At 34.0% G+C, this 27,222-nt stretch overlaps 1 protein-coding gene across 1 annotated transcript in view; it reads right to left on the reverse strand.

The window, feature by feature from the left end:
- DACH2 (dachshund family transcription factor 2) overlaps positions 1 to 26,877 on the reverse strand; it is a 749,278-nt gene extending 722,401 nt beyond the window's left edge. Inside the window, exon 1 of the mRNA XM_053891350.1 lies at positions 26,199 to 26,877. Coding sequence (XP_053747325.1) covers positions 26,199 to 26,710 — 512 coding nt within the window. The 5' untranslated portion in view covers positions 26,711 to 26,877. The remainder of the gene's footprint in view (positions 1 to 26,198) is intronic.
- Between the last annotated feature and the right edge of the window lie 345 nt (positions 26,878 to 27,222).

Genomic DNA, 27,222 nt, shown 5'->3' on the forward strand with positions numbered 1-27,222 from the left:
AAATAAAAACATAAAAAAAATAGAAACTGATGTCAAATACCTTATCTGGTAAGATCAGTGGTATAACTAAGATAAATACTCTATCATAGGCACCGCCAAAGATACAGTTCCTTACCTGTAAGTAGACCAAAGACTGAAAGTAGAAGGCAACACAATTCTTCCCACCTACTGATTCACGCTGAGTTTCAATCACTATCTTCTCAGCAATTATACAGTGGACCAGAGAAAAGAGAATGGACTTGACAACTCATGCCAGTAATACTCTCAGGAAAAATTTGTTGGTATGAATTTATTATTGAGTGTCCCTTTCATTTTATCAATCATACAGATAAAATAACTAAAATGTATCAGACCACATAAAATTTTATAAGCTCCATTTCTTGGGGTTAAACAGGCTATCTAAGCAATAAAATAACTTCCTTCACTACTGGAATAGCATTTCCTTATTAGTAGTTGCTGAAGATAGGTCAGTAGTTATCTGCAAACTATGTAGAAGTATAATGCAAAAATCAAACCTGAGAGGTATTATTTTATCCCATATCCCATCTTATTACTACCCTTTTCATATCCTATGTCCTATAGTTTCCTTCTTTCTTAAAGAATTTTATATACATTCTGGTAGACTATTAGCCTCAAGTTGGAAAAGTTTTGTAAAAGTGTTCCCCAAAACCATCTAAGTCAGACAGTTAACTTATTAGTTACTGTTGAATAAGAATTATACATCAACTAAAATATCTTATAGTTTCCCACTTACATTGTAAGATTTGAAAGTAGGGACCATATCTAAACCTTTGTCTATACACTCTTAGAGTGGTTTATACTATGCCAAAAACTTAGGGGAAATTTTCCTCTTGTGGCATCAATTATAATCTCAAGGTAGTTGACACCTCTGACCATGTTTTCACAATATCCAAAAAGCTCATTCTATTCATGAAATACTTCTCATTAAGTTTTATTGTTATCCTATATAATTTATATTTCATTAACTATTGATAATAAGCTATTCCAAGATCCCTAAATAAATTGAGTTACACAACAATGAAAATGATATAGGAAACATTGTCCAGTGACTAGATGGCTCAAATTAAGTACACTGCCATTTCTCTTCCACTATTGCCAGTTTTGCTTTGATAAGATACTAAATCTTTCTGTGACTTGGTTCCTCCAATTGCAAAATAAGATAGTACTAACTCAACAAAGGCATCATGAAAATATATGTGTGAAGAAGAGAGTCCACATATGCCCTACAATTTAGATCACCACTATTATTAAGAAAATGTTAATTGACTTACCAATTCTATATCCCTGCCTGGGGTCTGGACCCCAGTTTGTATGAATTCTCATTACTCCTCTCCCCAATATGCTTCCTTTGCAATATTGTATGAAACAATGTTCTCATTCTCCTTGAAGACACAACAAATTGCATAATTAAATCCTGTGCAGTAGAAACATAAGACTCTTTCCAGTTTATAGCTCCCTATAAACATCCCACTTAACATTCAACAGATTAAACTTTTTTTAGAGAATTGTTACCACCTGTCTTCAAAAACACCATGTTATCATTTAAAGGCAGTAGGGAAGAAAACCAGAACAATGGTGGGTTCAATGACTATTTGCCCCTGAAATAGATTCTTCATGATTTGGGGTGTCCACTGATAAGTTCAATGGGTAAGGGACTTGTCAAAATACATAGGTATTCATTTTACAGACAACAATCTCTAGCCCATTTGTAATCAGAGCTTAATGGGAGTATATCTGAAGAAAACTAGCATTTGCCAATACTACCACCCCTGTAAAATGTACTAGTATATATCAATGATCAAAATGTGTTCCATATTATAAGCAACCAAAAGTATATATTTCACTTTTATGTCCTTATCTAAAATATCCTTTCCTCAAACCTGATCTAGTTGGTGCCATAATTTAAAGATGTTTAATTAATGTATTATTTTAGTTAGTACAGGATTATATAATCAAAAGAGCCTGGGTTTGGTGTCAGTGAATTCCTGGCTTTGTACTAACTAGTTCTTTTACCTAATTTCCCTTAGCTTCACCTTTCTTAACTGTAAAAGTGAGAAGCAGTAGCAAACTCATAAGGTTGTTATGAGCATTAAATTGGGTAATGAATGAAAAGAGCCAAGGACAGTGTTTGGCTCACAGATGCTACTCAATAAATAGAAACTATTATTATAACTTCAAATCCTATAAAAATATGGCAGGCTTACTTTTTTCTAGAAACCTTAATCTACAAATTTTCATTTAATAATAGTGTAACAGCCATGTCTATTTTTGAGTATAGATACATGGTAATGGATGCCATTTATTAAATCAGGTTCTTAATATTATTGGCAGTTAGACAGTTATTCATAATTTTAGTAACTGCTATATACAGAATATGTATTTTTAAAAAGCTATATAATGCTCTATATTTGACAAATGTCCCTCTGGGTAGTTTATTAGAACTGTTAAAATGAGTAAACTTCAAAAGCCCCCATTAAAAAAAGACAGAAATTAATCATTACCACCAAACTTGTATCAACTAAGAGCAAGATTCTAAAGAACTGAGCATGCCAGAAAGTTAACCATGTACTGGGTAAGGAATCAGGCCCTTTAGAAAACTAAAAGACATATTCTTCCCTGTCTCGGCCTCTTAAACTAATTACCTAGAAATTACAGCCTGGGGTTAGACTATGTCTCATGTCATTAAGATTCCCTACCTCTAGAGGACACCTTTTGGAATGAGCACTGGGTGTTGTATGGAAACCAATTTGACAATAAATTTCATATACTGAAAAAAAAAAAAAAAGATTCCCTACCTCTACACAGAATAAAGGACTGGAGACAAAGAAAAAGATCAATGAGTAAAGCATTGAGAAAAACTATTGACTGTGCTTCCCTATATTTTTAGAAAGCTGAGAAGGTTGCCTCTTACAGGTAGGGTTAACCAGAGATACATATTCTTTATTGAGAGATCATTTACTAAGGTTTGACATATATGTATGGCATATATGTATGGTTTTTCAAAAGATCACTCAACATTCCCAATTATTGAAGAGTAGGAGAAATGGAACAGTATCAGATTAATCTTCCATACTTGGTATTCCTCTGAGTCCTTCTGAGGCATATTTCAAGCTTAGCTCTATAGTTTGGAATTTTAAGAGAGTGATGTCATAATTCTGACTCTAATACAACAATTGCTGATAAACTTCTCTGAGTTGTTCGTTTTTTTTTTAAATTCTCAGAGAATATAAGCCTCCTTCATAGACGGCACTTAATCTCTTATTTGGTGACTAATCAACTGGTTTATGCATTCCTTATTCTGATCCTTGAATGAAAAAAAAAATTATTGGAGCTTTAGATTCAAATTGTTTTCTAGCTTTCTTAAAAATACTTAAAAATCACTTAATTGCTCGATACTATGTTTTAAAATCTGCTTTTCATAACCTCAGGATTCTGAAGAAGTGTTTTCAGAACCCAGGAGGTGTGGGTAGCAGTTGATGTCGTGAATGAGTCAGTGGAAATGTGGAGACTCAATCAATGAAAGCAGATCTCTTGTTAAACTTTTATGCAAATGATAAAATGATAAACCATAAAGGTATTTATTTTATTATAATAAAATAATAAAAATGAGCTTGAACACAACTGTTCCATAATTGTTATGCAAATAACATGTTGTGGAAAACTTACTAGAAGTCAGGGATTATAAAATTGATTTCTACTATTGCCAAATATTCAAACCATTCTTCTTGGTCTCTGTTAAAACCGAAGCAACGTCTGTTCAACTTATTTAGATTTTTTGGAAAACCACAACAATGACTTTGAGGATTAACTCAATCTTAAAGAATGTATTAACAAGGGCATATTCAGTTCATTGTTTTTATCATATGATACAGTAATGCACTACTTTTTGGAGGCAGGGAATGTAATAATCACGTTAGCTTCCAAAGGGAAAAAAGATAGATAAAGCTTCATGAGATACCAATAGAATAAGTTGTAAAGGAATCACCCTCCATTTCCACAGGATAACATGGTCCTTCTGAATTTGGTGCAATCCTGAAAGCAGTGGTCTCTTCACTGTAGAAATCTATAAATAGCTGTCTTACAGGAATACATGTCAAATCTCCAAAGTTCAAAAAGTCAATGTTGGAATGTCCAACAAGTTACACCCATTAGCTCCAATTGTCTAAATAAATAGCTTAAACATTTTTCCCCAATAAAATCAAATGAACTGAATTTTGATGCCTATTCTTAACAAGCAATGATGTTATATAAATGTCTATATACAGTTGTCATCAATATAGTAAGGATGTGCCACACTCCAATAGAAAATAACAGTTGTTGGGTATCAGTGGGTCTTGTTAATGAACTGGACTAGCACATGCAGAAGAAAAAGCTCTACAAGAAATAAGAAAAGAATGACAGCACTGGTCTCAAGAATTTGAAAAAAAATTATCTGGTGCAATCCACAAATGTTTATATTCTGTTTAGAATACATTTCTTGAGATTTTGTGCTCAAACACATTGGGAAATGATTTACATTATAAAAAGAAAATACCCTGGAGTTCACCATAATAACCAGTTAAAGCACAGAATTCAAATCAGTAGAAGACCATATGAAAAGTACATAAATGTTATGATTTCTGACTCCCACAAATGTACTTATAGGAAAGGATTTCAAGAGGCTCTGAAATATACACAGTAAGCTTATTTTCTTTTATTTCTATATGATTTATTACATTTTTACATTATTATAAGAACTATGTCAATGTACAAAGTTTGACATGGCTGCTAAGGAACATTAATATGATTTATTATTATCATAGTTATTAATTGCTAACACAGTATTTATTATAAAAAGAGACAATATATTGTATAGAATAATTATAGATACAACTAAATAGGACTATTGTGCTAAAAACTCTATACAGTCAATTTCTAGAAGCAGAAGCACAAAACCATAGTCAGATCTTACAAATACATATCTAGAGTACAACTTGGAATTTAAGCCTGAGTTCCCTAAGAGGAAGACTATATTTGTTCTGAGTTTGCATATCTTGAATTTGTTTAATTTTTTTCAGGGAAAAGGGAACTGCTTCTGCTAAAGTAGTCTGAAAAACCAAGTGTATGTTCATGATCAAGGTGGAGTCCCATTCCTTTGCTGCAGCTTATCCTCCATGGATTGGAAGAGCAAGCCAACTCCTTCACTCATTGAAATGTTAAACACCATAGATCACTTGAGTGTTCAAGAATAAAGGAAACTTAACACTTGCCTTACAACAAATTTGAGGTTAATCCAAAAATGATGTCATCAGAGATACGGAATTATATTTCCTGCCAAAAGATGCCACATGTCAGGTCTATGGATAGTATATATGAGCCTTCCCACCTCTTTTCATACCAAATGCATAGATTCATCTAGTACACGTTACTGTACCTTCAGTGGTTTCATTATCAGCCCCATTTTCTGCTTCTTGAATTCATCCCTCCCCTGATTTAAAACCATCCCTTTAACACATCATTCCTAATTAGATGATTAGTGCTTGGAAGGGCAGGAGATAATTCATTTGCATAATTTAATCATAAAAAGAAGTTAAAGATACAGATTTTGCTGTTAGTTTGTACAATTATCTTCTCCAGCCTGGGGGGCTGAGATATTAATGTGATTAAACAGTATTTCTGCAAACAGGCAACTGTATGTCCTCTATTAAAGGAAGGCTGGAGGCAAATGAAAAATTAATTTTAGAAGACAATCAATTTCATTCTACATGACTGTAATATATAACAGCCCATATGCAAACAAATCATTAAGCCTTAGGAGGGTACATGTGTCAAAAACTCTAAATGACACACAAGGCTGAATTTTCCATCAAAATAGAACTGGTAATAAATGGCCTACCAGCTGCCATGTCAGGCTAGAAAGTCAACATGCAAGAATTTCCTGGAAAATGAAGTGCATAGAGTGTCACTCACAGTCAACCAGTTAATTTAGCACTGGTTGCAAAAATTTCTGAAAACTAACTGGTTCATTTTATTGAGATTTTCCTTTTTTCTTGTGTTCTGAATGTAGGTATATATGTGGGTTCATACATATTAGTGTGATACCACTTTCAGTATTAAAAGCTAACATTTACTGAACTTTTATTATGTGTTAAGCACTTTATGAATGTGATCTCAATTAATCTTAACCCCATGAGTTATGTAACTAATATTATCCCCATTTTTAGATGAAAACCTAAGGATTGGATGGTTATATATCTACAAATGCCAGTATCTGAGACAGAACAGTAATCCCCTAGGTTTCTGTTGTTCAAGAGGAGCTGTCAATCAGAATCAGAATAATACACCCTTTAGGTATAGCAATGAATTTCCTTAAAATATGAATATTTCCCAAAGCAAATAATTTAATCATAAAAAATCATAGTTACACTGTCAAACAGAAAAGTGAAAACATTTTGAATACTTACATCTGTGCACTATATTAGGCAATATGAGTGATAAAATGACAAACATCAGACTGTTCCTGAATTTGAATAATTTAGAAGGTAGTTTGGAGAAAGAGAAAACATTTACATTTTAAAACTTAACAATTTAGAGAAAGAAGAGAAGGAGCAGGAGGAGGAGGAAGGCTATCTGCAGATAAAATTTCAAAGAAGCAAGAAATCACTGCAGGTGATAAAGGAAGTCTTCACAGAGTAGTTAAGACTTCAGCTAGATCTTTAACGATGGTTTTCAACTCTTCAGTATAGGCTATTCTTCCTGGAATCTCAATATTAACATTTTCTGATATCAGTTCCTTAGGCAGTTTATATTATATCAGTGCACTGCCAATGATCATTCATTGGATATAATATTCATTTGAAGTTTAATCTCACCAAATTTAAAATATCAGGCAGGATGAAAAATCATTTGTTTCTTTACTTTGCTTTTGTATAACAGATACTAGGGTCATAGTGCCTAAAACAGTATTTCTACATTTTTTGGACAGGCTATCCTGATTGAGATAATCCAGTGTCTATTGTATGCACATGTCTTTTTTCACTGCTACATAAGGAAGGGAAACAAGATCCTTTAAATCAACCCAACAGAGCTAAAATCAAATTCTAACAATGGAACTTTTTTTTTCCTAAACAAGAGTCTTAATAGCAGATGTTACTACATCTGGCTTTCCTTGCTTTTCTCCAGCTACAGAAATTAAAACTCACTCAGGATCAGTGACAGAATCTAATGGGAGTTTGAAAGTGCTGACCAAACCCTTCTTCCCAACCACTTTGCTGAGATGCCAGGTGAATGACTGGGCAAACTCCAACAGAGAAAATTCGTTTCCCAGGTAATTAGCAAGGAATTGCTATTGAGATCACCAACTTCTTAGCTTTACTCTGCAAAGATTTCACATGAGAACCTCATTTAAAGTTTAACCATTTCTTCATCACCAAACCTCCAAGGTCATAGAAATCCAGCCAGTAGTCAAAGAGAAGCTAGAAGTGGTGACTACAGCAGGAGCTGTTTAAGTAACTTCCACGTGAGGTTAATAACGAATTTAGCACCTGCTCTTCTCTGATATATATACATACACATATTGATTGGGTTTCTTCAACTTAGAATGCATTATGAACCATCTATAGGTAAAGAACTATGACTACCAGTTCTGGGCTGTGCCTAGCAAACTTTTAGTACTCTGTTTATAAAATACCAATGTACTGAAATGAAAGTAGGAAATTAATTTACTCTTCATGAATATATGACATAATAATATCAACACACATGCTTCCTCGGACTAATAATGTTCCTGGTATAAAACTCAGTTCACAGCTAAAATTAACAACATAGGAAACAACAGGTGTTGGAGAGGATGCAGAGAAAGGGGAATCCTCTTGCACTGTTGGGAATGCAAACTGATGCAGCCACTCTGGAAAACAATATGGAGGTTCCTCAAAAAGTTAAAAATGGAACTACCAACAACCCAGAAATTGTACCACTAGGTATTTACCCAAAGGATACAAAAATACTGATTCAAAGGGATACATGCACCCCAATGTCTATAATAGCCATATTATGGAAAAAGCCCAAATGTCCATGGACTGATGAATGGTTAAAGAAGATGTGGTGTATATATACAATGGAATACTACTCAGCCATCAAAAAGAATGAAATCTTGCCATTTGCAATGACTTGGATGGAGCTAGAGAGTATTATGCTAAGCAAAATACATCGGTAAGAGAAAGACAAATACCATATGATTTCACTAATATGTGGAATTTAAGAAACCATACAATTGAACATAGTGGGGAGAAAGAAGCAAACCAAGAAAGAGACTCTTCACTATAGAGAACAAATTGATGGTTACTAGAGGGGAGGTGGATGGGGGGGATGGGTTAAATAGGTGATGAGGATTAAGGAGGGTCCTTGTTGTGAAGAGCACCAAGTGTTGTGTGTAAGTGATGAATCACTAAATTCTATGTCTGAAACTAATATTACACTGTATGTTAACTAGCTGGAATTTAAATAAAAACTCATAATAAAATTAAGTGCATTATCTATTGTAAAAAATGTTAATAATAGATCAAATAAACAAACATTATTTAAATTATTTAGAAAACGTCATTTTTCACCATTTTATTCAGGACAGTTTAACTGAAGCACAGCATGCTTGTGGCAAAACAGGGATTGTTAAAGTAAATGTTCAAACCTTCATAATATAGTGAATGAGGAATGCTTTTTAAAATTCAGTCAATTTGAGTCCCCTGAGTTCTTAATTCCAACAACTTTAATTTTAAAATTTTAGAAATTAAATTAAAAATAGTTTTTAAACAAAGAAAACTCTGATAGCATTATGAAATGTACTATAAAACTTGAAATATGATACATTGACTTGTCTTTTAATCCTTGGCAATTTCAATGAGCAATGTACACATAGAAGATATGACCAACACTCTAGCCTTTCAGTTTCTTGACCTCCTCCTTTCCAAATATCTTGCCCTCTTTACTTCAGCCATTCATGCCCATGGTCATACCCTAAACCATGTAATTTACCATTAACTGCAACACTTTCTTATTTTTAATTTTGTGCATCCTACTCTCTGACTCTCACTACTTCTTTCTTGTTCACACCTTCTAATACTCGAACTCCAACAATCCTTTGACCTCTTCCTGGAACCTCAAATTCATTGATACTACCATCCTTTCACTATCTCTCACATCCTTGATGTCCTTTTTTTTCCCTTAGCAGTTTAAAATGCATTGTCATCAATTATAATAACTTTTTGCAAAAACTTTCAACTCTCTTGACCTCTGGTTTTCTTATACACATACCACTTAGCAAAACCATAAATCTCATTAAAGCCAATTATTTGCCTACATTGCACCAGTACCAACGCAGCCCTACAGAGTGGGATTAAAACATGCAACCACACTAACCATTTTGAATTTATGATCATAAAACCTCAATGGCTGTTTGGTGCTGCCTGGGAATCATACTAAACCTCTTTAAATACTTTACTCTCCTACTCATCTAGATGGCTATTTTACACTTTCTTTTTCACCGCAAACTCCAACACCTCCAACACCTCTAACACCTCTTTTCAGTCCTCCCAACTAATGATTTGTTTCCCACTTTGTTGAGAAGATTGAAACAATCAGTACACGACTTCCATAGAGTCCCAATACTAGATCAACCAGAATCTCCACTCACATACTCAGGCTTCCTATCTGGAAATGCACTAACTGTGCTCCTATCTAAAACTGATGACTTTATTTGTGTACTGGAACCTATCCACTCCCTCCTATTCAAGAATATCACTTTAGCAATACTCCTCTCTCTTCTCTACATAAATTTTTAAAAATTTATCCTGGAAAATTGCTGACTGCATATGCTGTTATTTCTTCCATCTTAATAAAATATAATAACCTCTTGATCCATTGCTCCCTGCTCTCAAGCTACTCCCTCTGACCTTGAGTTGTATGCTATCTTTGCAGCAAATCCTTGGAAAGAGTTGTCTATACTGTTTCCAATTCCTCTCCTTCTATTCTTTCTTAAACACATGTCACTCAGACTTTTTATTCCCATTTTTCCACTAAAACTGCTCTCATCAAGATCACCAGTGACTTCCATTCTCACATCTAATGGCTAATTCTTGGTCCTCCTAGTTATTTTTGCTGATTAGCCACATTTGCATGGTTGATCACTCCTTCCTTTTTGATACATTTTCTTTTTAAAAACATTTTTTATATTTATTTTATTTTTGACAGAGAGAGACAGAGCATGAGTGGGGGAAGAGCAGAGAGAGAGGGAGACACAGAATCCGAAGCAGGCTCCAGGCTCTGAGCTGTCAGCACAGAGCCAGACACAGCGCTCAAACTCACAGACCATGAGATCATGACCTGAGCTGAAGTCAGACGCTCAACCGACTGAGACACCCAGGTGCCCCAATAAATTTTCTTTCCTAAGACACCATTCTCTTTTTTCCCCCATATTTCACTGGATTTTCTTTCTCAGGCTTTTGCTGATTCCTCCTATTCTTCCTAACCTTTGAGTTGATGTGACTCAGAATTCAGTCCTTGAAATTTTCCTCTTTTCTATTTACAATCACTCCTGTCTTAAAGTTATATCTCCTGTCCAGATGTCTCTCCCAAATACCAGACTTGCATACATGACTAAATCTCTGCTGAAAAGGCAGAAAAATACTTAAAAACTAACAAGTATAAAAATGAACTCCTGAACTTTCTCCCCAAATCTGTTTCACCTATAGCCTTCCCCTTCTGAAATGACTCAAAACTTCATCTTCTCAGTTGCTCATACCAAAATCTTGGAGTTATTCATGACTCTTCTTTGTCTCACACTCAGTGTATAATCCTTCAGGAAGTCCTATTGTTTTTACCTTCAAAACCTATCCAGAATCTAATTTTCACTACCTCTACCCTACTACTATGGTCTAAACCACCACCCTCTCTCCCCCAGTTCACTGCAATAGCATCCTGTTTCTACCCTTGCTCCACTTTAAGCCTATTCTCAATTTTGCAGCCAGATCAATCCTTTGAAAACCTAAGTCAAATCCTGTTACATCCTTGCTCAAAACTCCGCAGTGACTCCTCATTTCATTTATTTAATTTTTTTTGATGTTTATTTATTGGGGGGGTGGATGGGCAGAGAGAGGGAGACACAGAATCTGAAGCAGGCTCCAGACTGAGCTGTCAGCACAGAGCCTGACACAAGGTTCAAACCCATGAACCACGAGATCATGACCTGAGCCAAAATCGGATGCTTAACTGACTGAGCCACCCAGGTGCCCCATTTTTTAGAGAAAAAAAAAACTAAAATGGTTTAAAAGGCCATATATGACACCCCCACACCCGCAACATTGCCATTATAATCTGATTCCTACTATTCTCCTCCTCAGCTCATTCTACTCCAGCCTCACTAGCCTCCTTACTGCACTTGAAAATCGCTACGCATGCTCTTGCTTTAGGGCGTTTGGTCAACTGTTTTCTCAACCTAGGATCTCTTTCCCCAGATTTGGCTTTGCCAACTCCCCTCCCTTTCAAGTCTGTGAACAAAGCTCACATTCTCAATGAGGGCTATAATACTCATTTTATTTAAAACTGCAACCAATTCCAGTTCACTCATACCTGTACCTTGCTCTACTTTATTTTTTCCATAGCACTTACCACCTTCTTACAATATAATTGACTCTTTTATTATTTATATTGTTTATTGTCTTCCTCTATCCACACTACAATGTCCTAGAATATAAGCAGGGATCTTTGTTTATTTTTAATACATGTATCCCAAGCACCTAGAAGAGTGCCTGACACAGAATAGACACCCAATAGCTATTTGATGAATGAATGAATGAATGAATGACACAATCTTTTTTATGTGTGTATACCTTATCTCTACAATAAGATTTAAAGCTCTCTGAAGGTACCCACAGAGTATTTTGAACACAAGACACAATTCATATGTTTTAGTAACTAGGTCCCAATTTCATAAATTCTTTCAATATTGTGCTTTAATGAACTACTGTCAATTTCATAAGTTCTTTCAATGTTGTGTTTTAATGAACTACTGCCATCTCTACACATTTTCTTGAATTATTATTATTCTTTTCACTTTTTCATTCAAAATGTTAAGTTTTTGTTGGTTCCCAAAACCTTCCTGTACATGCATATGGAATTGAATCACCACCAAGGGAGTTTAGTTACTGTATTTCTGAAAACATCGTCATTAAAATGCAGAAATTCCTATCAGGGCATGTACCCTGAAGAAATTCCAGGGAAGATCTTGTGTAGTGCTTATCTCTCCTACTAGTTTCCTTATCTCTATTTCCCACTCCTAGTTTTTCCATAATTCTGTGAATAACTGGAAGAATCCACCACCTAACTAAACTTGTTTGCTCAAACTCATCTATCAAGATTTACGACTTCATAGACAGCATAGAGAGCATAGTGTACCAGAGGAGGTGCAACAGAGGAGGTACAACAGAAGACTTAGATTCAAGAACTGTTCTGCCTTGACTAGATTTTATGGCCTTAAGCAATTTACTTTACTTGCCTACATTTCGATTTTCTCACCTAAATTCACAGATGACCTGCCTCATAGAGTTGCTGTGAGGATAAATGCAGAGTGTATGAACAAGCTTTGTAGCCTATGAGATTCTGCACAAACATAAGGTACTATTATTCCCCAGAAGCATTATAAGTTTCATTATAACTATGGATGATGCTGATTTAGCATTTAGTGAAGAAAATCTAAATGAGATTAAGTGATCCCCAGAAGTACCATATTGTAAAATGATCAGCCATCTGTTTATAAAAATTTAGAAATTTCGCAACAAAATTATAAAAGCAGGCTATTCTAATGATCAGATTAAATGAGCTAACATATATGAAAGCACTATATAAACTATGTACCAGTATATACATGTAAAGTTTTTACTATTACACGTAGCTAGTAATTTTAAATTTCCAGATATATTTTCAGGCAGAAGGCATGAAGGAAATATTTAAACTTTACTGCACTTATTAAATACAAAAATGACAAAAATGCCACTTTGATGTTCTTTAATTCAAATTTTAATGTTCATTAAATAATCTTGAATGCAGTGGTTCAAATTACTTCCTAAAATCCACACTTAGTTATTATTGAATACTATAAAACTTCACACACATACCCAAAGGCACAATGTAACCTTTTTTTAAAAATTCAGTCAACATGTGTTTTAAAAATGTGCTATGGCAAGCTAGAAGCAGGCTAATAGACCAGTAACAGTAATAGAATTTACACAAGAAATGTAAATGGATGTTGTATAAAATATTTTAGAAATTAAATTAACATTTACTAGCATAGTAAACAAATATTTTAGTGATAACATGTATTAAAATGTTCTATTATGGTTTCAAATGCCACCAGCTCATCTCACATGGAATAACATTTCCACATTTGCCTTTAGAGTTTTTATTTTTGTTTACAGCTAATATATTTTATGCTTTCTGTTCCTGTTCAGGAATCTGCTTAAACTAACCACTAAAATAAAATGAATGCAATTAAATGGGATAATTCATTTAAGAATTCTGTGGAAAGGCTTTTATCAGTCCACACTACACTGCCTACCTCTTATCTATCAGCTAGTTCTTGATCCATTCAATATTTCCATGAGAAATATTTTCTCACCAAGCTTTCTCCACCTTTATTTAGTTTCATTCTTTGTCCATGCCCAAATGGAACTAAATCAATGCTGACATAACCCAAATTACAGTCTTCCTATCTTCAAATTAAGAGCCTTCCTAATTGGGTAACCTGGCTGGCTCAGTCAGGGGAACATGGAACTCTTCATCTGGTGGTTCTGAGTTCAAGCATCACATTGGGTGTAGAGATTACTTGAAAATGACAAAATCTTTTTTTTAAAGAGCCTTCCTAATTAGACAGAAAACTTTAAATAGTTGAGCACCACTGCCTCTTCTTTGATGAAACATGAATCCATGAGACAAATACTTTTACATTTTTACCACTAATACAGAAAAATATCTAAAAGGAGGAATTTCTTGAGTTTTATTTACATTTAAAAACTGAGAGTGCTCTTGAAAACAAAATACACAGAAGAACAATCATTCAATTCAATGGGACTAAATTTCAAAGAATAATAAAAGCTTTCGACTCTGGCAACATGGAGATATGTAAACATCACAGAACCTTGTGAAAAAGAACATGCCCCTAAAATAACAAAAAGCTGTCAGTTTTCTAGTATGACAAAGACCAATCCAAAACAACTGCAAATGTTAGAAAGTGATTATACCAAATAAACTCAGATCAGCTAAGCTCTGGAGTAGTTACTACCCTCTTCAGAGGTCAAGGTGTTCGACATGTGCCCATCATCAAAATGACCACTCTTGCAGGACATGATTGGCACTAAGACTAAAATGTTCCATTTTTTTAAAACTAAAAGCTGAAAATAGATTAATTATTCTTTTCATAGAGTAGAAACACTTCACAGAAATGATTTAGCACTATACTCATCAGTGTGTTTTCACTCAAAAGTCATGATTCTTCTGTCAACAAATGTTTGTTTAGCTTATGGAAGATGGTCATTTAGGGGACCTAAGCATAGGAAAATATGTTAAAATCAACAATTGGCTTCATGCAATTTTCCAGGTTTTGATCTGCTAAGAGTTTTAATGATTATTGTATCCATTACATATACAAGTATTTCTATAGACAACATAATAAATTCAAGCAAAATACACTTAGTTAATCAATAACATGATCCAATACACTGTTAGCTATAACATATAAGCTCTATGTCTGCTTATTATTTATTCATTTCAGATATTTTCTTCATATAAAGCATTTAATTTCAGATTTAATTCAATCTTAGCATGTTCCTGGGCTATCTCTCCTTCCCACCAGTGAATAGGCATAAAATGTAAATACGATTTAATAGTAGAATAAGCAAAATATATTTAGACAGGTAAATATACTATACATATTTTATAATGTACTGCAAAACCTAATTAATGTTATATTAATTTTCCATAATTTTGAATTGCATACATTATTTGCTTTTCCTTGCATTAATGTATGTTAGCTGAGAGTTAACAATGTAACAATAAAACTCTACCTGGGTAATCTGGAAATAAGAAAAATAAGAATTTGGATAGTTCTTAAGACCACTACTTTCCCCTTGATAAGTAGCCTTGTTCAGATGAATAGTATGTACTTATTAAATATTTGCTGAAATGAAGTGACAAAAGAATGGACCTGGAAAATATCTTATACATATATGTACACATGTACATAATATTTATATATTACATATGAATATATAATATTAACATACTATTGGTTAACATTATATATGTATACTTATATACATACTCATATATATACTTATATTATATATATATGTATATACACATATAATATGTGTGTGTTCCACTGAATATTCTAATTGGCTTATGAGACCTAAAACTTGTATACTATCTATAAAATATACTATGCAGTAATTTTTTTTCTATGAATAAACTCCCCTTTTGTCTTCCTCAAATAAAAACCTAGAGGCTACTCATAAATATTTTTTACAAAATAAATTTAGAAATTTAGCAGATCACAGGCTATTTTCAAAGCAGCAAGCTAAATATTAATATTAAACATTTAATTATACATGTTTGCAAATATTCTTCCAAAGCAAATCAAACTCTAAGCTTAAGGATCTATTTAAAACTCTAACACAAATGAAAGAAAGCTTTTGCACATGAGGAAAAAAAACATGGTTTTTAATCCAAAGTTGCACATTTTACTACAAAAATATGTCTCACAGAATGGCTAAGTTCATGAGTTCTTAAGGGCTCATATCATAAAGATTCAGCAAATATATGTCAGAGAAAAGATACTAAAGTCAATTAACTATAGCCATTCTTAAGTAGAAATACCTGTTTTATTCCAATCTCCTCTTGATGTATATTTTATTTATAACATGAGTAATCTCTACATTCATAAAACTAAATATTTTGTTTTATATCTCAATAACTATTTTTAGTTGAACATTTCTGGTATAATTCTATAGACTAAAAACAATCTAGTGTTTACTGACATAACACATGAAGCAGATATGAGAAAGGAAATTTAAGTATTCAACAATGGATATATAGCAAAATATTTGTAACCACAAAGATTTCACAATTTAGCAAATATAATAAGAGAGATATATAGTTTACATACCCTAAGCTAAAGATAGCATGATTCTAGAACATAAGCTCCATGAGAGAAAAGACTGTTGTGTTCACTCTGTTTGCAGCAACTAAAACATTGTCTGGCACCACATAGTATACTCTACACACACACACACACACTCATGTCAAATCTAATCATAATACCAAAATTATTATGAAGAGGTTTTTATTTTAATACCAATAATTAAATTGGTAGATTGAGTTCTTCAAATGTCTACAGATTAAAGACAATACTGCAAAAAAGATATGAGGGTCTAATTAATGTTCTGTGGAGAACTGTTTCAACTGAAGTACTGAAATTTTTGTAAATAAATTCCCATATCATACAGCATCCTACCCTATTTTTCATAGTGTTATACAAAGCAAGTCCTCAGCGTCTGCATAGTTATTATCCTCTCAGAAGGAACAAGGTCTAACATGCATATATAATAACATAGTATAAATGGACACATTAAAGATTTTATATTATTTTTGTGAATTTGGTGTGCTTTAATATGGCATTAAACTCAACGTTCTTAAAATAGATACTATGTAAATTGCACCTATGTAGCCTACTATCTAAAGCCATTAAGAGATAGAATAATCTTAAATGATAATTATGTATGTATTTTTTAATATTTTACTTTAATACAACACAGTATTTCACAATTGATACATAATATAGATAATGAATTAACAAATATAATAAAAATTAAATCTATCTCAATGTTTGTGATGCTATTACTATGCTTTTTAGACAAATAAGTGAAAGAAAGACTTCTTCCAAAATAAGTGAAAGACAGACTTCTTCCAAAATAACTAAAAGCTCAGAATCTAGCATATTGCTGTAAGCTATAATGGTTATAACTGTTAATCCAATACACCTTTTATACAAACCCATAAACACATGAGTGGAAAAATAGCACAGATGTTCATCTCTAATGCAATTTCCATTCAATTTCCTAAGTGCGGTCCCTGTGTGCAAACTAGCTTAATGTTATGTTTAGCTTGCAAATTCTTTTAATAAATAATGAATGCAATAAAACTAGAAGATCAATGGCAAGCTGAGAAATCATAAAAAAAAAAAAGCCTTTTGTGTTTAGGCTGTTGCCCATTTCAAACTTTAATCCAGAGACAGATCAATATTACTTTTTTCTTTTTAACTCATCACATAAATAGCAGATAGACTAAATGTAGCCTAAATGCTGTTACCAGCTAACAGTTGCCAGAAACCTGATAAGATCATTGGACACAATTGCAATGGAATGTTTTTTACCTTAACATACACACTACATTATACACTATTAAGCAGTCAACTTGTTTAAGAATAAAATGGTTATACAGCAATAAAAATACTGTGGTTCATTATTGTTTTTAACTTTCCTATACTATATATATTTTTTTCCAGTAGTGCAATTGCAAAGTTTTCATCACAATTTCCTCTAATAAACTAAATAACTATAATGGGTCAAAATAATACATATATATGAGTAGCTTCAACCTCAGGGATCCTAGATGAAAGGAAATTTTACTCTTCAAAACTAATTACAACTGAAAGAACTAAGTTATTCCTTTAAATGGATGGGGGATACTTCATGAAAATTAATGTTGCATTGGATAGATCTTGAGATTATCCAGGGAAAAAGTAAATCATAATACTTAAGTATTTGTGTTTCTATTCACAGGCTATAGATAGAAGGGAGAAAAACCCTCTTCTCACCAACTAATTTTGGATAAACATGCATTTACTGTTTGAAAGATCAAAAGTAAACTGTCACTAGGCATGGTGCTGATATCAAGTAGTATAAATCTATATAGCTGAGATTGATTTTATGGTAGTAGGCTTGCCTTATTTATTAATTCTTGGCTATTCATATTAGAGCATCTTCTGTGGGTTTTCACTAAAAGGAAATATAAGGAAGTCATCTTTTCTTTAAAGATATATTTCAGTTCAAAATTCTAATTTCATATATTAGATTTTGATACCTTTATAGGTATATTTGTGAAAAGTTTATGGCATGATTAAAATTGGTTTTATAATGGAATTAAAATTTCAGGATTAGTGTCTTTAATAACTGCATACCTTATGTAACTATTTCCTAGCTTTTCAAAGGAATGGCAATTTGTGCAAAGAATTCTGATAAGATGAATAAATGTGCATGTGTGCATGTGTGTATTCATTTAACAAATGTGAATTAAGTACCTGAAATATACACAATATTAGGCTTAATGAAGTTCTGCAATGAATATGACTAAAGTTAAAATTTATTCCTCAGAAATTATTATTACAAATTCAAGGTTTTGTTTATGTAACAAATTCCATTCTCTTTTAAGAATATCATTATAGGTAGTGATAAATATATCAATTTTCTCTTTATTACATTCCATTTTTCATAAAATAATATGCATTATGTTATATTCACATTCTCGATATGATAATTTCATCAATTCTAATATATAAGTTTAGCTGTAAAGAAAGATGTGGCAAAATATTATCATGAAAACATTCCCATGTTTTAAGCAAAATTTGAAAAAAGATTCCTGTCCATAACTTTATTAAACTTCATTATAAAATTATCTTTAAACTGTAGACAATAGCATGTATTCTAAGCTTCTAAAATTAGCCTAATAGTGGAGATAAAAATTCTCCTGAAGAATTTAAGACCTCAACGGTATCAATTAACAGTGTTTCCAGTTTTCCTATTTTAATAAAGGTAACAAAATTATGATGAAAGAATACTGTAAAGGTCTGCAAAGAGGAACTACCTCTAAAAGCTGATTTTTTAATATATATTCTTCAGAAAGTTTAACATAGAAAAATTGAATTTCTTTTTTAAAACCTGTCTCAGAGAATGTTAGATACTGAAAGTAGATTTTCACACTTTAATTGAGATGGTAAGTCTGAACCCTTATTTGAAGTACCTCTCTTAGTCAAAGTTTATATTTGCTCCAGTTTTGTTTCTATTGAACCATGATGAAAATTAAATGGGTACATGTAAAGTGCTTAGAATGACGTCTGGTACATACAACTGGTATCTCTTTGTGAAAACTAAAATTAAAACTATATTGCTTTCCCGCCCGCCAAAAAAAAAAAAAAAGTAAAACCTGTCTCAGAGATTAACTAAAAAGTTATAACACCTACAACATTCAATTCAAAATATTCCACAACAATTGACAGAATTGTTTCTCTCCTAAAATCAAGGTAATAAAGCCACAGGTTAAATGAAACAAAGTATGATCATTATGATATTTAATGCATGTAAACAATAAATTTCACTAGCATTACAATAAATTTCTTTTGGTGTGCCTATGCTTTTCTACAGTCTAAGAAATTAGATTATAAAAGTAGCATTTATTGTTACTGAATGACTTACTAATAATTACACAGAATATAAATAACTGAAATATACTAAACTGAAATAAACTTTTCTGAAATTTTCAGCTTTACAAAGTGAGGAATGATGCATATACAATGGACAGGCTATCTTCTTCCTACTAAAAAGAAATATTAAATCCTGAAGGAGTTCTGAATCCTTTGGTAAGAGTATATTACAGCTGCATTAAACCAACAAGAAGCTTATTAGTATGGATTTAATAATCCCTTTTGTAATCAATTTGGATACAGCATTATTGTATTTATAGTGACACTTTCAATTTGTCCAAATCATATATTACTTACTCTCATTTTTCCTACCATGATTAAGTATTAATGTGGGGGGCACTTTTAAGTAGCTACACTATATTTAGGTTTTAATATATTGATTTCCACGATTTTAGAATAATTAATATAGCATGAAAATTAAGACTTTTTCCCATGAAGAAACTCATGATTAATTTGATATTTTTCACTGATTCCTAAATAAAATAACATGAATTTAGTTGTTCTAGCAGAAAATGGAAAAAGGGATGCTGCCACTTTAAAAGCTTCGATCTCTTTGACATTGCTGGCAGTGTATGGGAACATTAATGCATCTGTCATGATAACAAGCTAAGAATAACATCTAGACATCAAACCAAGCAGAGAATCCATCTGAAGTGATTCATTCAGATCTGTCTCATTGATTTATTAAACACACGGCAACATCTGCAGCCTCACAGAGCCGCTTGGTGAAATTAATGCAAGATCAATTCAAATGGAAAAAAAGTGTAAAAGAGATAAATCAAAACGCAATTTGCATGCAGTTCCACAATCAGGCTTATTGGGTACAAATGCTCATTTTCCCTTCCAAAGCAAATGTGTTTAAATGTTGTTTTATCTTTTTAGAATTGTGTAATCTGAAGTGACAGTGAAGAGTTTTGCATGTTGAGATGGTAAAAGGGAAGAAAAAGAGGGGAAAATGCTACAAAAGACCTTTTGAATATGCAACAACAATATCATTAATACCTAATTGTTTTGCTTTGGGAGAAGGTTTGATGCCCTTTCTCTGAAAACAACATTTTCACTTTTGGTCAATTATGGTGGTTTTAATACATATTTGAAATGCATATAGTGGATAAACCTAAATCATTTGTATCTTTAAGTGCATCAGATAAAGTGACCCTGAAGATCTAGATTGCCAAATGAAACATATCATGATTAAGGTTTCTTACAATTACATTTGCCTGCTTGAAGCACTTTTAAAGTACATAGGGATTTCATTCAGACAAAGATCACTTAAGAAAGCACCAAATAATTCAGACAATATTTTCTACAGTATTAGGAATTTCCTGTGTGAAACCATATAAAGCATTAATGTCTGAAGACCATTACTTCCTAATTACTGGCATTCATGTACTATACATTAAGGGTAATATCACACATAAATATCCAAAGAAATTCTCCATCATATCATGCATCATTTCTTTAATGTAATATCCATCACCTAATAAATGAGTGTTTGGACAAATATTAAATCCAGTTAGAGTATTTAGATAAATACAAAAATTGTTAGTTATGCAGAACTGTACATTTAAAATAAATGTACATGTGGAAGTTATGTACACTGGCACATGACTAAATTGCTTTAATTATAATATTGAATCATTCTTCTAATAAAAGATCATTGACAACTATTTGACTGCTGTTAATAGACAATCTGACTATCCTCTCATTAGCCCATGAAATAAATAGTCTGTATTTACTACCCAGATTAACTTCTAAAACATTTTTATTATTTCTGCAAATGTTAAGTCATTCAAAATATTAGCCCAGGAAAGTGATGCAAGTTCTTCAAAAATCTGGTTTTGCATAACTTTCTTATGAATGAAAACATCAATTTTCAAAGTAAATTGTTATTCTGTGTAGATTATGAATTATATTCATTGAGTGTGAATACAAAGCCAAAATCATTGAGTATTTATAATAATTGCATTTCTTGTATTTGAAAGTAGTTTTAAATTATTTTAAAGTCATAATTCACATAAAGTTATTCTAACATGGATGCCCATTTATGCTTTGTTCACACAGTCAAAATAACAATTAACTACAATTGGATCATTTAAATTTTTAGTATAAAAACTGAATTTTATTCTTTTGAATATATGTTGAGTTGTGTCTCCAAATATGTTAAAATGTTTTCTTAATCATATATTCTTGTTTCTCCAAGCATTCATTTAACTATATAAATAACTGAATAACATTTAATCAGTTGATCCCCAAATTAAAGTAAATGCTGATGAAATTTAACAATGTTACTTTTACATAGACAGATAAAAATAGATAACACCAAAACGTGCTGATTTTTCACATTTACTGAATATCAATTTTTAATTTAATATTTTACTGCTATATTAAACTTCGAAGAATTTAGAAAGGAAAATTCATTGCATGGGAGTGAGATTTTTAGACATTTGCTTTCTGAATCTGCCTGCTCTGATATTAAAAACTCCAAGTTTTGGGGCACCTGGGTGGCTCAGTCGGTTGAGTGTCCGACTTCGGCTCAGGTCATGATCTCGCGGTCTGGGAGTTCGAGCCCCGCGTTGGGCTCTGTGCTGACAGCTCAGAGCCTGGAGCCTGTTTCAGATTCTGTGTCTTCCTCTCTCTCTGACCCTCCCTCATTCATGCTTTGTCTCTCTCTGTCTCAAAAATAAATAAACGTTAAAAAAAAAATTAAAAAAAAAAAACTCCAAGTTTTGTTGCACAAGAAATGAAAAAAAAAAAATCACGGTGACTCATCTACCAAAAAAAAAAAAAAAAAAAAAAAAACTAAAACAAGATAACTTTTAGTTCTTTTTATCATCATTTTATTAATAGTCCTCAAAATAATCTCCATACCATTAGTTTCTGAAGTAAAAAAGTAACCAGGAAAAATATTGTACAGTCCTTTGGAACTGCAGTGATGTAAAGCTTGGTTTAATTAATAGAACAATGTATAGTCAAGAAGTTTTTTTAGTCTTACTATTCTCTAGTAGCTGAGGCAAGTATTATTTTCCAAATACTTTTCTGGGAAGACAACTTGGAATATTTTGAAAATTAGCTAATAACAAAATAATTAATATAAACCACTGATAGAGTTCTTATGACTCTCAGTACTGTAAAAGAAACAATCATGTATGTATTTTATTCATTCACTCTTCGGCAGTGCACATAAATAAATATGTGTCCTGAGCTGAATCAAAATGTCACTTACTGGCAATACATTAAGGTCTTTGAAAGTGACCAATTTGAAAATGGTCCATTTTGTGTCTTCTGGAATAGTGTAGGAAGCATTCCAAATTAGAATACCCTAAGTCAGGACTTATACTCTTCCCCAGTTAACTGACACAGAGAGGAAGAAATGTTTAGTGTGTAGGAAAAGAAAATTACCAATGACACCATTACAAATAGGCCTTCAACTGAACAATACATTATGGGAATTTATTCATCAGGAAATAAGGATGAATTTTTTTCTCAAATAAAAATAGCATATAAGAGTTTCTACTCACTGAACATATATATACTCTTTCCTTGCATTTTCCCCTTTAACCAAAAGAGCTAAGAAGTCTTGAGTCCTCAGTGACAATCTTCATTAGCCAAGTCTCCATTGATTCATCGCTCATGTTTTTAGGCATCTCTATAAGTTCTTCGGATTCATCTTTTACCTCCTCTCATAGCATCATTCTGCTCATATCCTATATCTCTTTTTTCTTACTGACTTCATGTCTCATCTACCTCATTTTGTCTCTCTTGGGCCCCATTCGTATTTACATCCCTCACCTTTCTTTTCACGGACTGGAAAAGTCATAGAAATAACGTTGATCTAAATAATAATCTCACAATTTTATAAAATCATTTGGATACTGGGAGTGATTGAAGGTACACATTTCTGTAAATGATGTTACCTAAAGTCATAAAGCATCCATTATATATAGCATTATCACATTTTGTAGCTTTTAACAACATGGTTATGAGGGCATTTTGCTTTGATAAAATTGGGTAATGTTATTTTATCATTAATTAGATTTTTCCCAGATATTGTGGTTTTTTTTCTATCTAGAAATTGCATTATAGATGTGTTTCTAGTAGTTTTCCTCATCTCCATTCATGGGCTGCATTCAGAGAATATATTTCATAAATTTTTACAATTATATATCGTAACACTTGTCACCCATATAAAATGCACGTGAATAAATAACATTCCCATAAACAAATAAATGCAAAAGGAGGCACAGGCATCATATCTCATACATATTTCTTCTTATGTTTTTAATATTTCCCTATCACCTGTATACATGCATATACATATATAAAAGCAATTTAAGCCCTCAAAAATGTTAGCACTGCCAATGCTGTGATAAGGAGTAAATAAAACTTAACTGAATTAAATAATAACCTAAAAACACATCATATATTAGGGTCTAAAAATAGTATAAGAACACCTGCTTCTTGATACAGAGTAATCTATCATTTTTCCCTTCAGTAAGTAGCTGTAGTAAAAATTAATTAAAGAAAACTTTCCATTTACAGAGGAAGTATCAAAGTCACATTAAAATACTAATCTATTTACTTTTAAATGAAAGTCATAGATTTTGCTCAAGGATGTGTAAATTAATTATTGAAGTTGGGCAAATTTCTTGCATATAATAATTGTTCCACTTTAAGAATGGGTGTTTGTAATAAAGAAGAGGGAAGGGAAGGAGGAGGAGTGAGAGTGGAGGTGGGGGAGATAGGTTTTCATGTCTGCAATTGTTTAAATGTGTCTTTTTAAATGGCAGCAAATGAACTAGATGACTTTCATCTGAAGTCCCTGGTAATTTTCTGAGTTTGTATGTTAGTACAGTGCTTTGTGGTCAAAATAAAATTTCCTTTCTACTCTTAAAACATAATTGCTTATTTTATCGAGGGAGCAGTTATTCTTTGTGTTTTAAGGTCATCTATCTACCTTGAGAAAATTTGATCTAATAAACCAGGTTTATAAGCTCCAGATATGAATCACCTAGAAGTTCTCATAAAACAGGTTTCTGTTTAATTGCTAGAACACAGGAGAACACTGCTCAAAGTGGGGGAAGAAAGGTTCCCTTGTAAGTTCTGTAGCATTACTTTATTGTAGCAGTCAGCAACAGTTTGTCTACAAGTCGTCAGTAAACTTCAACAATACATAGTAATTTGGATTTTACAACAGATGTGACAATTCAGTTAGTTTTAGTTGGTAAATCCAGGGCTCTCATAATTTAAAGTTGCCCTGTGAGAAAGTCCACCTCTGCAGAAGTTTTCTGCAAAATGATCAACAGTAGTGCTGTTTTACAACAAATCCCTTTGCTCTCTTTAACCCAGTGATGATTTCTTGGTTTGTATGCCAAATGTGTACATGCTTAACAACATGATTACCAGCCTGGAGATGGAATAAAAACACTAAGAGGACTAATTCACAGGTCTTTAAAAAGTCAAATACTCTTGAGTATAGTTTACTTCACTTTCTTTTTTTAAACTCGGAAAATACTGAATACAATTTGCTTATGGGCATATGCGAATAGACATTTGTTCTACAATGTACTTCTAAACTGTCATATGAAGAAGGTACACTTACAACCAGAGAAGCTGGTCATCATCATCATTTAAGGAATCCTCTCTGTGGGGGAATAGGATCCTTCCAACTGTTTGCCTGGCGGTGGGCAAGAGCTGGAAGCATCCTCTCCAACTTCTACTTCAACCCTCAACCAGTTCCCAGACCCAGCGTTTCATTCCCCACATTGCCCTGTGCGGATGACCCAAAAGAGACGACCCCAGGAAAGTGACATCTGTTGTCATTCTTTTTTTTTTTTTTTTAAATGGGATCCATCGACTTTTCTGTATCCTGAACCGGGGAGCTTTGCCCAGCAGGCATCTGCATTGGCTCACACACACGCGTTCTCTCTAGCGCGCGCTCTTGCGCTCTCTCTCTCTCTCTCTCTCTCTCTGTGTGTGTGTGTGTCTGTGTCTGTGTCTCTGTCTCTGCTCTCTTTCATACACAGACACTCATAAACACACCATCACCATCACCACCATCACACACGCCGTGCACTCTCACAACAAACACACAGGATGGGAAAAGAATCACCCTCTGGGTTGGATTCTAGATTTCAGAACCTCTGCCTCCCCCAAATGCTGTATTCTGGATTGCCAGTTTAGGAGCCCAGTTTACAGCTCTGCCAGCCTTCTCCCCCCCCCCCCCCCCACAAAAAAAAAGCCCCTGGTGTCTGTGTTCAGGAGAAAACCTATCCGACCCGTATGGCCACAGAAGAAGAATGAAAACCACATAGAGAAATTAACAACCACAAGCAGCCAAAAAAGCCATGCAAGATATGGACGAAAAGCTGAAAAGTTTCAGTAGAGGACAGCAAACTGAAGTTTGTGCCGGACTTAGACCCATGCCCTGACACTGAGCGGGGAGACCAGAAGGGAAGAACAATTAATGAGTCCTTCTAGTCCCCTTTCCCCACCGACTTACAGCCTGAAGAGTAGAGGCAATCTAGTTAAGGCACTCTACAAAGTTGGATGCTGTTGATGAAACATGCAGAAGAGGGCAAAGAGGGAAGAGTAAGCTAAAAAATGATTATCTCACCTGGCATTGGTGCAATCGGTGAACAAAGTTTCGAAGTCTTTTCTGGTGATGAGTTTGCAGCGGTTCACCCCCGGCTGGATGGCCCCCAGACCGCGGAGTATCCGGACCTGCTCCACAGTACATACCACGGGGGATATGTCCAGTCTCTTCAGCTTGGTGTACACCGTGTGCAACCCTCCCACCAGGTGCTTAAGGAAGAGATCAAAGACTTGCGGCAGGCAAATCAGTTCCTGACCATCCATCAGGAACGAAGCCACCTTCACCCCATGCATGTCGACCATCCTGCACTCGGTGTTGGTGTTGCCACTACCTCCGGTGGCTCCACCAACTCCGCCACCCCTGGCGCTGCTGCTGTGGTTATTAGCCATGAAACTGTTGATCATATTAGGGGTGAGACGAGGAGGCTCCCCAGGAGTCGAGTACAAGGTTTCTGCCCGAAATAAGCCCCCCGGGACGCCGGCACCGCTCGAAGTTGCAGAGATCACCGGAGGTACGGAGACAGCCATGGTCATTCAGTCTCAAATCGTAGGTTTTTGGGCCCTGTTTTCTCGTCCTGTCTCCTCTAGGTCTCCTCGCACTCGCTCCCACACTCTGGCGCGCTTTGCTCTCTCCAAGCTGTTTTCAAGTCTATGGTAGCCCGGCTCACACTCACGTTCACGCTCACCCACTACGCAGCAAATGGCTAGCAGCCCGGACGCGCGGCGTTCGGAGAACCCACCCCCAACACTCCTTCTTACGAGACTGGCAGCGTCCCCCAGCCAATGGACCCCACCCGCCTCGGCTCCTGAGCGCGCCCAATGGCTGCTGCCCGCGAGGAGGTGGAGACTCTCTGGCCGGCCTCCCAACTACTTGAGGGCTTTCAGGGTTCGCTGGTAAAAGAGGATGGAGCTTGAGAAGGGGGCGGTGTGGTTCCTTTGCTTCAAGCCTAGCAGGCAGAGGAGAGAACGTCCAATTATCACGCAGAACTCTCAAAGTGGCCTGGGATATAGGCCCCTCCCCCTCCATACCCCACCAACGTTGATGT

The sequence above is a fragment of the Panthera pardus genome, unplaced genomic scaffold (assembly GCF_024362965.1).
Source record: "Panthera pardus isolate Hobbes unplaced genomic scaffold, ASM2436296v1 HiC_scaffold_27, whole genome shotgun sequence".
In the NCBI taxonomy this organism is placed as follows: domain Eukaryota; kingdom Metazoa; phylum Chordata; class Mammalia; order Carnivora; family Felidae; genus Panthera; species Panthera pardus.